Genomic DNA, 17,141 nt, shown 5'->3' on the forward strand with positions numbered 1-17,141 from the left:
TCAATCGTGTTGGTATATATATCAGATTATAGGATTGTTGATCAGTCGTGTTGGTATATATATCAGATTATAGGATTGTTGATCAGTCTTGTTGGTATATATATCAGATTATAGGATTGTTGATCAGTCATGTTGGTATGTATATCAGATTATAGGATTGTTGATCAGTCGTGTTGGTATGTATCAGATTATAGGATTGTTGATCAGTCGTGTTGGTATATATATCAGATTATAGGATTGTTGATCAGTCGTGTTGGTATGTATCAGATTATAGGATTGTTGATCAGTCGTGTTGGTATGTATCAGATTATAGGATTGTTGATCAGTCGTGTTGGTATGTATATCAGATTATAGGATTGTTGATCAGTCGTGTTGGTATATATATCAGATTATAGGATTGTTGATCAGTCGTGTTGGTATATATATCAGATTATAGGATTGTTGATCAGTCGTGTTGGTATATATATCAGATTATAGGATTGTTGATCAGTCGTGTTGGTATGTATCAGATTATAGGATTGTTGATCAGTCGTGTTGGTATGTATCAGATTATAGGATTGTTGATCAGTCGTGTTGGTATGTATCAGATTATAGGATTGTTGATCAGTCGTGTTGGTATGTATATCAGATTATAGGATTGTTGATCAGTCGTGTTGGTATGTATCAGATTATAGGATTGTTGATCAGTCGTGTTGGTATGTATATCAGATTATAGGATTGTTGATCAGTCGTGTTGGTATGTATCAGATTATAGGATTGTTGATCAGTCGTGTTGGTATGTATCAGATTATAGGATTGTTGATCAGTCGTGTTGGTATATATCAGATTATAGGATTGTTGATCAGTCGTGTTGGTATATATATCAGATTATAGGATTGTTGATCAGTCGTGTTGGTATGTATCAGATTATAGGATTGTTGATCAGTCGTGTTGGTATGTATCAGATTATAGGATTGTTGATCAGTCGTGTTGGTATGTATCAGATTATAGGATTGTTGATCAGTCGTGTTGGTATGTATATCAGATTATAGGATTGTTGATCAGTCGTGTTGGTATATATATCAGATTATAGGATTGTTGATCAGTCGTGTTGGTATGTATCAGATTATAGGATTGTTGATCAGTCGTGTTGGTATATATATCAGATTATAGGATTGTTGATCAGTCGTGTTGGTATGTATCAGATTATAGGATTGTTGATCAGTCGTGTTGGTATATATATCAGATTATAGGATTGTTGATCAGTCGTGTTGGTATGTATCAGATTATAGGATTGTTGATCAGTCGTGTTGGTATGTATCAGATTATAGGATTTTTGATCAGTCGTGTTGGTATATATATCAGATTATAGGATTGTTGATCAGTCGTGTTGGTATATATATCAGATTATAGGATTGTTGATCAGTCGTGTTGGTATGTATCAGATTATAGGATTGTTGATCAGTCGTGTTGGTATATATCAGATTATAGGATTGTTGATCAGTCGTGTTGGTATATATATCAGATTATAGGATTGTTGATCAGTCGTGTTGGTATGTATATCAGATTATAGGATTGTTGATCAGTCGTGTTGGTATGTATATCAGATTATAGGATTGTTGATCAGTCGTGTTGGTATATATATCAGATTATAGGATTGTTGATCAGTCGTGTTGGTATGTATCAGATTATAGGATTGTTGATCAGTCGTGTTGGTATGTATCAGATTATAGGATTGTTGATCAGTCGTGTTGGTATGTATCAGATTATAGGATTGTTGATCAGTCGTGTTGGTATATATCAGATTATAGGATTGTTGATCAGTCGTGTTGGTATATATATCAGATTATAGGATTGTTGATCAGTCGTGTTGGTATGTATCAGATTATAGGATTGTTGATCAGTCGTGTTGGTATATATATCAGATTATAGGATTGTTGATCAGTCGTGTTGGTATGTATATCAGATTATAGGATTGTTGATCAGTCGTGTTGGTATGTATATCAGATTATAGGATTGTTGATCAGTCGTGTTGGTATGTATATCAGATTATAGGATTGTTGATCAGTCGTGTTGGTATGTATATCAGATTATAGGATTGTTGATCAGTCGTGTTGGTATATATCAGAGTATGTATATAAGTAGGGCTTTGCGGCTCAACTCTTTACAGGACATATTACCTGAGCTATATAATTGTTCCATGCAATTCCACAGAAATCTAATTGTATACCGAGTTCATATTTGTCTACTTAATAAAACATCTTTGAATTTTTGTTACTTCCGAGATTCCATTCCAGCCACCAGTCTTGGTTTACTGTAATATACATTGACCGAGAATTTAATTCTAGTACATGTTGTACTACTTCAGAGACCTTTTGTTTACTATTTTGCTGGTAAAAGAGATATATCATCCATAATTTGGCTGTATCTTGTCATCACTCTGACAGTCTGACAAATTACGCGGAAATTAATGTTGCAGAATAATTTGCATTTTAACTGGAGTTTGGTTAATCTGCTGTGAAGGATCCTGTGTTCCAGCTAGCGTACTGATATAACCATCCCAGCTTTACTACAGGCTAATCAGTATTGTCATTAACATCCAATGGAATCTTTAAAGGTGCCTGCTTTGAAAATCAGCAGGGACAAAAATAAAATAATCAAGTCAAATTACATGTAATTGAATCTTTTGTGTGGGCTTTGTTTGAATTGTCTTTGAAAGGTTTTCTTCATTGTCAGAATCACTACTTGTAGAAAAAAGAATGGAGCCACCAGGACATGTGACTGTGTTGATTTCATTGGTTCTATTTGGGAATGTGTCTGAAAATTAAACTGGAATTTTAGTCAAAGTAAACAGTATTGATTCTGACTGCGGTTGGACAATCACTCACCAAGACATCTAAATTCGAACTCGTCTCACATATATGTTAAACTTAGCTGTTAAATGTAGGTCTCTGGGCTTTAAGACATCATTAGTTCATTTCCTGAACACCAGCGAGCATGGGGAGGTGCAGTTTTAGATTTTGCCTGACTGCAGTTTGCACTTACATTCTCCTCATACTTGGCAAGCAAATTTGTTGACATTACATATTGATTTTCGTCTCTCCTGATTTCCAGGGTACTCAGGCCGAGGCGAGGAAACTCAAGGAACTGGAGGTAACTAATGAAGCTTTGGAGAAAGAGATCACACGGCTTGAAAAGGCAAAGTCTGAAACGGAACGGCTGGTAAGTTGGAACAAACTATGGATGATCATGTGTCCATGTCTGGTTGTCATGGTGATAGCTACAACATCTAAATTGATGACTTTTAGTGAAGTCAAGGTTAAGGTCATGGACACAAAGGTCTGTACATGTTGTCTATACCATGCTGAGGTGTTCTTTACAAGTCCTTTGGGAAATTTTCTTGTTTTTAGAAGTTTTTATTCAGCATGTAACTCTCATTATCAAGGGATGCTATGCTACACTGTTTTATAGTTAGGTTGTACTATTCTATTCACTTTCTGTCATTGAATGTTGTCCAGGAATTGAGAAACTTGAGTCAACTTCCTATTCATAGAGTTTAACTTCCATTGAATATGGTCTCCAGGAATTGAGAAACTTAAATTGAGTCAACTTTCTGACATATAATTGAATATGTCCTTAAGTGTGTTAGAACATTGACAATTTTTTGCCAGTATAATATAGCCTGGTCAATTGTCAATGGATATCCTAAATATTATAATAATTCCTACAATAGTATAGTCTAGTGTCAATGGATATCCTAAATATTATAATGATTCCTACAATAGTATAGTCTAGTGTCAATGGATATCCTAAATATTATAATAATTCCTACAATAGTATAGTCTAGTCTGAATGGATATCCTAAATATTATAATTCCTACAATAGTATAGTCTAGTGTCAATGGATATCCTAAATATTATAATAATTCCTACAATAGTATAGTCTAGTGTCAATGGATATCCTAAATATTATAATGATTCCTATAATAGTATAGTCTAGTGTCAATGGATATCCTAAATATTATAATAATTCCTACAATAGTATAGTCTAGTCTGAATGGATATCCTAAATATTATAATTCCTACAATAGTATAGTCTAGTGTCAATGGATATCCTAAATATTATAATAATTCCTACAATAGTATAGTCTAGTGTCAATGGATATCCTAAATATTATAATAATTCCTACAATAGTATAGTCTGGTGTCAATGGATATCCTAAATATTATAATTCCTACAATAGTATAGTCTAGTGTCAATGGATATCCTAAATATTATAATAATTACTACAAAAGTATAGTCTAGTGTCAATGGATATCCTAAATATTATAATGATTCCTACAATAGTATAGTCTGGTGTCAATGGATATCCTAAATATTATAATAATTACTACCATAAATACTCAACATCTTCAGTTCCCTTTTAATTGACCTTGACAACTTGACCTTCAAATCACCTCGACTTGACACGTAGAGCTGATCAAATTGAACCAAAATAGTAATTATTTTGCCATACACCTAAAAGCGTGGAGGTTTTGTGTCTTGGCCTTAATAATAGAAAGGGACTTACAGAACACCAGCAAGATGTCTGAATGTGATCGCCGTTGGCAACGGCCAATTTTCTCCTCACTGATTCCTTCTATTGATCGATTAATATTCTATACAAATTATTCTCAGAAAGGTTAATTTCGCTTTCTTGTCGGTCCTTGCACCTTTTGAAGCTAAAACCAAACTGTAATGTTTCTTGGTGTATATGATAGAACCATCATGTAACTTGGTGTATACTGTATTACTGTAGGTTAATTACCTATAACCATGCAGGGATTGGTGTATACTGTATTACTGTAGGTTAATTACCTATAACCAGAGATTGGTGTATACTGTAGGTTAATTACCTATAACCAGAGATTGGTGTATACTGTATTACTGTAGGTTAATTACCTATAACCAGAGATTGGTGTATACTGTATTACTGTAGGTTAATTACCTATAACCAGAGATTGGTGTATACTGTATTACTGTAGGTTAATTACCTATAACCAGAGATTGGTGTATACTGTATTACTGTAGGTTAATTACCTATAACCAGAGATTGGTGTATACTGTATTACTGTAGGTTAATTACCTATAACCAGAGATTGGTGTATACTGTATTACTGTAGGTTAATTACCTATAACCAGGGATTGGTGTATACTGTATTACTGTAGGTTAATTACCTATAACCAGAGATTGGTGTATACTGTATTACTGTAGGTTAATTACCTATAACCAGAGATTGGTGTATACTGTATTACTGTAGGTTAATTACCTATAACCAGAGATTGGTGTATACTGTATTACTGTAGGTTAATTACCTATAACCAGAGATTGGTGTATACTGTATTACTGTAGGTTAATTACCTATAACCAGAGATTGGTGTATACTGTATTACTGTAGGTTAATTACCTATAACCAGAGATTGGTGTATACTGTATTACTGTAGGTTAATTACCTATAACCAGAGATTGGTGTATACTGTATTACTGTAGGTTAATTACCTATAACCAGAGATTGGTGTATACTGTATTACTGTAGGTTAATTACCTATAACCATGCAGGGATTGGTGTATACTGTATTACTGTAGGTTAATTACCTATAACCAGAGATTGGTGTATACTGTATTACTGTAGGTTAATTACCTATAACCAGAGATTGGTGTATACTGTATTACTGTAGGTTAATTACCTATAACCAGAGATTGGTGTATACTGTATACTGTAGGTTAATTACCTATAACCAGAGATTGGTGTATACTGTATTACTGTAGGTTAATTACCTATAACCAGAGATTGGTGTATACTGTAGGTTAATTACCTATAACCAGAGATTGGTGTATACTGTATTACTGTAGGTTAATTACCTATAACCAGAGATTGGTGTATACTGTATTACTGTAGGTTAATTACCTATAACCATGCAGGGATTGGTGTATACTGTATTACTGTAGGTTAATTACCTATAACCAGAGATTGGTGTATACTGTATTACTGTAGGTTAATTACCTATAACCAGAGATTGGTGTATACTGTATTACTGTAGGTTAATTACCTATAACCAGAGATTGGTGTATACTGTATTACTGTAGGTTAATTACCTATAACCAGGGATTGGTGTATACTGTATTACTGTAGGTTAATTACCTATAACCAGAGATTGGTGTATACTGTATTACTGTAGGTTAATTACCTATAACCAGAGATTGGTGTATACTGTATTACTGTAGGTTAATTACCTATAAACAGAGATTGGTGTATACTGTATTACTGTAGGTTAATTACCTATAAACAGAGATTGGTGTATACTGTATACTGTAGGTTAATTACCTATAACCAGAGATTGGTGTATACTGTATTACTGTAGGTTAATTACCTATAACCAGAGATTGGTGTATACTGTATTACTGTAGGTTAATTACCTATAACCAGAGATTGGTGTATACTGTATTACTGTAGGTTAATTACCTATAAACAGAGATTGGTGTATACTGTATTACTGTAGGTTAATTACCTATAACCAGAGATTGGTGTATACTGTATTACTGTAGGTTAATTACCTATAACCAGAGATTGGTGTATACTGTATTACTGTAGGTTAATTACCTATAACCAGAGATTGGTGTATACTGTTTAACTGTAGGTTAATTACCTATAACCAGAGATTGGTGTATACTGTATTACTGTAGGTTAATTACCTATAACCAGGGATTGGTGTATACTGTATTACTGTAGGTTAATTACCTATAACCAGAGATTGGTGTATACTGTAGGTTAATTACCTATAACCAGAGATTGGTGTATACTGTATTACTGTAGGTTAATTGCCTATAACCAGAGATTGGTGTATACTGTAGGTTAATTACCTATAACCAGAGATTGGTGTATACTGTATTACTGTAGGTTAATTACCTATAAACAGAGATTGGTGTATACTGTATTACTGTAGGTTAATTACCTATAACCAGAGATTGGTGTATACTGTATTACTGTAGGTTAATTACCTATAACCATGCAGGGATTGGTGTATACTGTATTACTGTAGGTTAATTACCTATAACCAGAGATTGGTGAATACTGTATTACTGTTGGTTAATTACCTATAACCAGAGATTGGTGTATACTGTATTACTGTAGGTTAATTACCTATAACCAGAGATTGGTGTATACTGTATTACTGTAGGTTAATTACCTATAACCAGAGATTGGTGTATACTGTATTACTGTAGGTTAATTACCTATAACCATGCAGGGATTGGTGTATACTGTATTACTGTAGGTTAATTACCTATAACCAGAGATTGGTGTATACTGTATTACTGTAGGTTAATTACCTATAACCAGAGATTGGTGTATACTGTATTACTGTAGGTTAATTACCTATAACCAGAGATTGGTGTATACTGTATTACTGTAGGTTAATTACCTATAACCAGGGATTGGTGTATACTGTATTACTGTAGGTTAATTACCTATAACCAGAGATTGGTGTATACTGTATTACTGTAGGTTAATTACCTATAACCAGAGATTGGTGTATACTGTATTACTGTAGGTTAATTACCTATAAACAGAGATTGGTGTATACTGTATTACTGTAGGTTAATTACCTATTACCAGAGATTGGTGTATACTGTATACTGTAGGTTAATTACCTATAACCAGAGATTGGTGTATACTGTATTACTGTAGGTTAATTACCTATAACCAGAGATTGGTGTATACTGTATTACTGTAGGTTAATTACCTATAACCAGAGATTGGTGTATACTGTATTACTGTAGGTTAATTACCTATAAACAGAGATTGGTGTATACTGTATTACTGTAGGTTAATTACCTATAACCAGAGATTGGTGTATACTGTATTACTGTAGGTTAATTACCTATAACCAGAGATTGGTGTATACTGTATTACTGTAGGTTAATTACCTATAACCAGAGATTGGTGTATACTGTTTAACTGTAGGTTAATTACCTATAACCAGAGATTGGTGTATACTGTATTACTGTAGGTTAATTACCTATAACCAGGGATTGGTGTATACTGTATTACTGTAGGTTAATTACCTATAACCAGAGATTGGTGTATACTGTAGGTTAATTACCTATAACCAGAGATTGGTGTATACTGTATTACTGTAGGTTAATTGCCTATAACCAGAGATTGGTGTATACTGTAGGTTAATTACCTATAACCAGAGATTGGTGTATACTGTATTACTGTAGGTTAATTACCTATAAACAGAGATTGGTGTATACTGTATTACTGTAGGTTAATTACCTATAACCAGAGATTGGTGTATACTGTATTACTGTAGGTTAATTACCTATAACCAGAGATTGGTGTATACTGTATTACTGTAGGTTAATTACCTATAACCAGAGATTGGTGTATACTGTATTACTGTAGGTTAATTACCTATAACCAGAGATTGGTGTATACTGTATTACTGTAGGTTAATTACCTATAACCAGAGATTGGTGTATACTGTAGGTTAATTACCTATAACCAGAGATTGGTGTATACTGTATTACTGTAGGTTAATTACCTATAACCAGAGATTGGTGTATACTGTATTACTGTAGGTTAATTACCTATAACCAGAGATTGGTGTATACTGTATTACTGTAGGTTAATTACCTATAACCAGAGATTGGTGTATACTGTATACTGTAGGTTAATTACCTATAACCAGAGATTGGTGTATACTGTAGGTTAATTACCTATAACCAGGGATTGGTGTATACTGTATTACTGTAGGTTAATTACCTATAACCAGAGATTGGTGTATACTGTATTACTGTAGGTTAATTACCTATAACCAGAGATTGGTGTATACTGTATTACTGTAGGTTAATTACCTATAACCAGAGATTGGTGTATACTGTAACCAGAGATTGGTGTATACTGTATTAATGTAGGTTAATTACCTATAACCAGAGATTGGTGTATACTGTATTACTGTAGGTTAATTACCTATAACCCAGGGATTGGTGTATACTGTAGGTTAATTACCTATAACCAGAGATTGGTGTATACTGTATACTGTAGGTTAATTACCTATAACCAGAGATTGGTGTATACTGTATTACTGTAGGTTAATTACCTATAACCAGAGATTGGTGTATACTGTATTACTGTAGGTTAATTACCTATAACCTGAGATTGGTGTATACTGTATTACTGTAGGTTAATTACCTATAACCAGAGATTGGTGTATACTGTATACTGTAGGTTAATTACCTATAACCAGAGATTGGTGTATACTGTATTACTGTAGGTTAATTACCTATAACCAGAGATTGGTGTATACTGTATTACTGTAGGTTAATTACCTATAAACAGAGATTGGTGTATACTGTAGGTTAATTACCTATAACCAGAGATTGGTGTATACTGTATCACTATAGGTTAATTACCTATAAACAGAGATTGGTGTATACTGTATACTGTAGGTTAATTACCTATAACCAGAGATTGGTGGATACTGTATTACTGTAGGTTAATTACCTATAAACAGAGATTGGTGTATACTGTATACTGTAGGTTAATTACCTATAACCAGAGATTGGTGTATACTGTATTACTGTAGGTTAATTACCTATAACCAGGGATTGGTGTATACTGTATACTGTAGGTTAATTACCTATAACCAGAGATTGGTGTATACTGTAGGTTAATTACCTATAACCAGGAATTGGTGTATACTGTATACTGTAGGTTAATTACCTATAACCAGAGATTGGTGTATTACTGTAGGTTAATTACCTATAACCAGGGATTGGTGTATACTGTATACTGTAGGTTAATTACCTATAACCAGAGATTGGTGTATACTGTATTACTGTAGGTTAATTACCTATAACCAGAGATTGGTGTATACTGTATTACTGTAGGTTAATTACCTATAACCAGAGATTGGTGTATACTGTAGGTTAATTACCTATAACCAGAGATTGGTGTATACTGTAGGTTAATTACCTATAACCAGAGGTTGGTGTATACTGTATTACTGTAGGTTAATTACCTATAACCAGAGATTGGTGTATACTGTATTACTGTAGGTTAATTACCTATAACCAGAGATTGGTGTATACTGTATTACTGTAGGTTAATAACCTATAACCAGGGATTGGTGTATACTGTATTACTGTAGGTTAATTACCTATAACCAGAGATTGGTGTATACTGTAGATTAATAACCTATAACCAGAGATTGGTGTATACTGTATTACTGTAGGTTAATTACCTATAACCAGAGATTGGTGTATACTGTATACTGTAGGTTAATTACCTATAACCAGAGATTGGTGTATACTGTATTACTGTAGGTTAATTACCTATAACCAGAGATTGGTGTATACTGTAGGTTAATTACCTATAAACAGAGATTGGTGTATACTGTATTACTGTAGGTTAATTACCTATAACCAGGGATTGGTGTATACTGTATTACTGTAGGTTAACTACCTATAACCAGAGATTGGTGTATACTGTATTACTGTAGGTTAATTACCTATAACCAGAGATTGGTGTATACTGTATACTGTAGGTTAATTACCTATAACCAGATATTGGTGTATACTGTATTACTGTAGGTTAATTACCTATAACCAGAGATTGGTGTATACTGTATTACTGTAGGTTAATTACCTATAACCAGAGATTGGTGTATACTGTATTACTGTAGGTTAATTGCCTATAACCAGAGATTGGTGTATACTGTAGGTTAATTACCTATAACCAGAGATTGGTGTATACTGTATTACTGTAGGTTAATTACCTATAAACAGAGATTGGTGTATACTGTATTACTGTAGGTTAATTACCTATAACCAGAGATTGGTGTATACTGTATTACTGTAGGTTAATTACCTATAACCAGAGATTGGTGTATACTGTATTACTGTAGGTTAATTACCTATAACCAGGGATTGGTGTATACTGTATTACTGTAGGTTAATTACCTATAACCAGAGATTGGTGTATACTGTATTACTGTAGGTTAATTACCTATAACCAGAGATTGGTGTATACTGTATTACTGTAGGTTAATTACCTATAACCAGAGATTGGTGTATACTGTATTACTGTAGGTTAATTACCTATAACCAGAGATTGGTGTATACTGTATTACTGTACGTTAATTACCTATAACCAGAGATTGGTGTATACTGTAGGTTAATTACCTATAACCAGAGATTGGTGTATACTGTATTACTGTAGGTTAATTACCTATAACCAGAGATTGGTGTATACTGTATTACTGTAGGTTAATTACCTATAACCAGAGATTGGTGTATACTGTATTACTGTAGGTTAATTACCTATAACCAGAGATTGGTGTATACTGTATACTGTAGGTTAATTACCTATAACCAGAGATTGGTGTATACTGTATTACTGTAGGTTAATTACCTATAACCAGGGATTGGTGTATACTGTATTACTGTAGGTTAATTACCTATAACCAGAGATTGGTGTATACTGTATTACTGTAGGTTAATTACCTATAACCAGAGATTGGTGTATACTGTATTACTGTAGGTTAATTACCTATAACCAGAGATTGGTGTATACTGTATTACTGTAGGTTAATTACCTATAACCAGAGATTGGTGTATACTGTATTACTGTAGGTTAATTACCTATAACCCAGGGATTGGTGTATACTGTAGGTTAATTACCTATAACCAGAGATTGGTGTATACTGTATACTGTAGGTTAATTACCTATAACCAGAGATTGGTGTATACTGTATTACTGTAGGTTAATTACCTATAACCAGAGATTGGTGTATACTGTATTACTGTAGGTTAATTACCTATAACCTGAGATTGGTGTATACTGTATTACTGTAGGTTAATTACCTATAACCAGAGATTGGTGTATACTGTATACTGTAGGTTAATTACCTATAACCAGAGATTGGTGTATACTGTATTACTGTAGGTTAATTACCTATAACCAGAGATTGGTGTATACTGTATTACTGTAGGTTAATTACCTATAAACAGAGATTGGTGTATACTGTAGGTTAATTACCTATAACCAGAGATTGGTGTATACTGTATCACTATAGGTTAATTACCTATAAACAGAGATTGGTGTATACTGTATACTGTAGGTTAATTACCTATAACCAGAGATTGGTGTATACTGTATTACTGTAGGTTAATTACCTATAAACAGAGATTGGTGTATACTGTATACTGTAGGTTAATTACCTATAACCAGAGATTGGTGTATACTGTATTACTGTAGGTTAATTACCTATAACCAGGGATTGGTGTATACTGTATACTGTAGGTTAATTACCTATAACCAGAGATTGGTGTATACTGTAGGTTAATTACCTATAACCAGGGATTGGTGTATACTGTATACTGTAGGTTAATTACCTATAACCAGAGATTGGTGTATTACTGTAGGTTAATTACCTATAACCAGGGATTGGTGTATACTGTATACTGTAGGTTAATTACCTATAACCAGAGATTGGTGTATACTGTATTACTGTAGGTTAATTACCTATAACCAGAGATTGGTGTATACTGTATTACTGTAGGTTAATTACCTATAACCAGAGATTGGTGTATACTGTAGGTTAATTACCTATAACCAGAGGTTGGTGTATACTGTATTACTGTAGGTTAATTACCTATAACCAGAGATTGGTGTATACTGTATTACTGTAGGTTAATTACCTATAACCAGAGATTGGTGTATACTGTATTACTGTAGGTTAATAACCTATAACCAGGGATTGGTGTATACTGTATTACTGTAGGTTAATTACCTATAACCAGAGATTGGTGTATACTGTAGATTAATAACCTATAACCAGAGATTGGTGTATACTGTATTACTGTAGGTTAATTACCTATAACCAGAGATTGGTGTATACTGTATACTGTAGGTTAATTACCTATAACCAGAGATTGGTGTATACTGTATTACTGTAGGTTAATTACCTATAACCAGAGATTGGTGTATACTGTAGGTTAATTACCTATAAACAGAGATTGGTGTATACTGTATTACTGTAGGTTAATTACCTATAACCAGGGATTGGTGTATACTGTATTACTGTAGGTTAACTACCTATAACCAGAGATTGGTGTATACTGTATTACTGTAGGTTAATTACCTATAACCAGAGATTGGTGTATACTGTATACTGTAGGTTAATTACCTATAACCAGAGATTGGTGTATACTGTATTACTGTAGGTTAATTACCTATAACCAGAGATTGGTGTATACTGTATTACTGTAGGTTAATTACCTATAACCAGAGATTGGTGTATACTGTAGGTTAATTACCTATAACCAGAGGTTGGTGTATACTGTATTACTGTAGGTTAATTACCTATAACCAGAGATTGGTGTATACTGTAGGTTAATTACCTATAACCAGAGATTGGTGTATACTGTATTACTGTAGGTTAATTACCTATAACTAGAGATTGGTGTATACTGTATTACTGTAGGTTAATTACCTATAACCAGAGATTGGTGTATACTGTATACTGTAGGTTAATTACCTATAACCAGAGATTGGTGTATACTGTATTACTGTAGGTTAATTACCTATAACCAGGGATTGGTGTATACTGTATTACTGTAGGTTAATTACCTATAACCAGAGATTGGTGTATACTGTAGGTTAATTACCTATAAACAGAGATTGGTGTATACTGTATACTGTAGGTTAATTACCTATAACCAGAGATTGGTGTATACTGTATTACTGTAGGTTAATTACCTATAACCAGAGATTGGTGTATACTGTATTACTGTAGGTTAATTACCTATAACCAGGGATTGGTGTATACTGTATACTGTAGGTTAATTACCTATAACCAGAGATTGGTGTATACTGTATTACTGTAGGTTAATTACCTATAACCAGAGATTGGTGTATACTGTATTACTGTAGGTTAATTACCTATAACCAGAGATTGGTGTATACTGTAGGTTAATTACCTATAACCAGAGGTTGGTGTATACTGTATTACTGTAGGTTAATTACCTATAACCAGAGATTGGTGTATACTGTATTACTGTAGGTTAATTACCTATAGCCAGAGATTGGTGTATACTGTATTACTGTAGGTTAATAACCTATAACCAGGGATTGGTGTATACTGTATTACTGTAGGTTAATTACCTATAACCAGAGATTGGTGTATACTGTATACTGTAGGTTAATTACCTATAACCAGAGATTGGTGTATACTGTATTACTGTAGGTTAATTACCTATAACCAGAGATTGGTGTATACTGTATTACTGTAGGTTAATTACCTATAACCAGAGATTGGTGTATACTGTAGGTTAATTACCTATAACCAGAGATTGGTGTATACTGTAGGTTAATTACCTATAAACAGAGATTGGTGTATACTGTATTACTGTAGGTTAATTACCTATAACCAGGGATTGGTGTATACTGTATTACTGTAGGTTAATTACCTATAACCAGAGATTGGTGTATACTGTATTACTGTAGGTTAATTACCTATAACCAGAGATTGGTGTATACTGTATACTGTAGGTTAATTACCTATAACCAGAGATTGGTGTATACTGTATTACTGTAGGTTAATTACCTATAAGCAGAGATTGGTGTATACTGTATTACTGTAGGTTAATTACCTATAACCAGAGATTGGTGTATACTGTAGGTTAATTACCTATAACCAGAGGTTGGTGTATACTGTATTACTGTAGGTTAATTACCTATAACCAGAGATTGGTGTATACTGTAGGTTAATTACCTATAACCAGAGGTTGGTGTATACTGTATTACTGTAGGTTAATTACCTATAACCAGAGATTGGTGTATACTGTATTACTGTAGGTTAATTACCTATAACCAGAGATTGGTGTATACTGTATACTGTAGGTTAATTACCTATAACCAGAGATTGGTGTATACTGTATTACTGTAGGTTAATTACCTATAACCAGGGATTGGTGTATACTGTATTACTGTAGGTTAATTACCTATAACCAGAGATTGGTGTATACTGTAGGTTAATTACCTATAAACAGAGATTGGTGTATACTGTATACTGTAGGTTAATTACCTATAACCAGAGATCGGTGTATACTGTATTACTGTAGGTTAATTACCTATAACCAGAGATTGGTGTATACTGTATTACTGTAGGTTAATTACCTATAACCAGAGATTGGTGTATACTGTAGGTTAATTACCTATAACCTGAGATTGGTGTATACTGTATTACTGTAGGTTAATTACCTATAACCAGAGATTGGTGTATACTGTATACTGTAGGTTAATTACCTATAACCAGGGATTGGTGTATACTGTATTACTGTAGGTTAATTACCTATAACCAGAGATTGGTGTATACTGTATTACTGTAGGTTAATTACCTATAACCAGAGATTGGTGTATACTGTATTACTGTAGGTTAATTACCTATAACCAGAGATTGGTGTATACTGTATTACTGTAGGTTAATTACCTATAACCAGAGATTGGTGTATACTGTATACTGTAGGTTAATTACCTATAACCAGGGATTGGTGTATACTGTATTACTGTAGGTTAATTACCTATAACCAGAGATTGGTGTATACTGTATTACTGTAGGTTAATTACCTATAACCAGAGATTGGTGTATACTGTATTACTGTAGGTTAATTACCTATAACCAGAGATTGGTGTATACTGTAGGTTAATTACCTATAACCAGAGTTAAGATATATATTAATCCTGGTTAAGACATATATATTTATCCTGGTTAATATATATATTTATCCTGGTTAAGATATATAATTATCCTGGTTAAGATGTATATTTATCCTGGTTCAAATGTATATATATCCTGGTTAAGGTAAATATTTATCCTGGTTAAGATGTATATTTATCATGGTTCAGATATATATTTATCCTGCATGGTTTCGGTAAATATTTATCTTGGTTAAGATATATATTTTTCCTGGTTCAGATATATATTTATCCTGGTTAAGATATATAATTATCTTGGTTAAGATGTATATTTATCCTGGTTAAGACATATATATTTATCCTGGTTAAGATATATAATTATCCTGGTTAAGGTAAATATTTATCTTGGTTAAGATGTATATTTATCCTGGTTAAGATGTATATTTATCCTGGTTCAGATATATATTTATCCTGGTTAAGATATATAATTATCTTGGTTAAGATGTATATTTATCCTGGTTAAGACATATATATTTATCCTGGTTAAGATGTATATTTATCCTGGTTCAGATGTATAATTATCTTGGTTAAGATGTATATTTATCCTGGTTAAGATATATATTTATCCTAGTTAAGATGTATATGTATCCTGGTTAAGATGTATATTTATCCTGGTTAAGGTAAATATTTATCTTGGTTAAGATGTATATTTATCCTGGTTCAGATGTATATGATGATGTTTATTTTCATTCACAGGAAGTAGAGCTTGCGCAAAAGAAAATTGAGTGTGAAACATTAGCAGAAGAAGTACGACTAGAAAAACTCAAATCAGAACGATTGGTAAGTGCTTGTATTGACAATATCCTACTTTATTACTGTATATGGTAAAACTGTATTGGTGATGTAGGAGATACCATCATAAAGATCGGCTGATATGAATATTTAATGTACTTTTATTCTGATTAGTTTTGGGGATGGCCACTTCAGAAATTAATTTGTTGGCAGAAGGTTTAGTTTGCATCAGTTTTGAAGCATTTATAACTATAGTATAGAGTGATCCAGATAGTCAACCTACTGAACATGTCAGGTCTGGGAACTACCTCTATAGTATAGAGTGATCCAGATAGTCAACCTACTGGACATGTCAGGTCTGGGAACTACCTCTATAGTATAGAGTGATCCAGATAGTCAACCTACTGAACATGTGAGGTCTGGGAACTACCTATATAATATAGAGTGATCCAGATAGTCAACCTACTGAACATGTCAGGTCTGGGAACTACCTCTATAGTATAGAGTGATCCAGATAGTCAACCTACTGAACATGTCAGGTCTGGGAACTACCTCTATAATATAGAGTGATCCAGATAGTCAACCTACTGAACATGGCAGGTCTGGGAACTACCTCTATACTATAG

General features: G+C 33.2%; 1 protein-coding gene across 15 annotated transcripts in view; it reads left to right on the top strand.

Moving 5' to 3' along the window:
• LOC117333679 (RIMS-binding protein 2-like) overlaps positions 1-17,141 on the top strand; it is a 323,862-nt gene that overhangs the window by 146,449 nt on the left and 160,272 nt on the right. For all 15 annotated transcript variants that reach the window (XM_033893100.1, XM_033893088.1, XM_033893095.1 and 12 more), the window contains 2 exons: positions 3,094-3,201; positions 16,480-16,563. In XM_033893100.1, the coding sequence (XP_033748991.1) occupies positions 3,094-3,201; positions 16,480-16,563 (192 nt within the window). The remainder of the gene's footprint in view (positions 1-3,093; positions 3,202-16,479; positions 16,564-17,141) is intronic.

The sequence above is a fragment of the Pecten maximus genome, chromosome 8 (assembly GCF_902652985.1).
Source record: "Pecten maximus chromosome 8, xPecMax1.1, whole genome shotgun sequence".
NCBI classification, from domain to species: domain Eukaryota; kingdom Metazoa; phylum Mollusca; class Bivalvia; order Pectinida; family Pectinidae; genus Pecten; species Pecten maximus.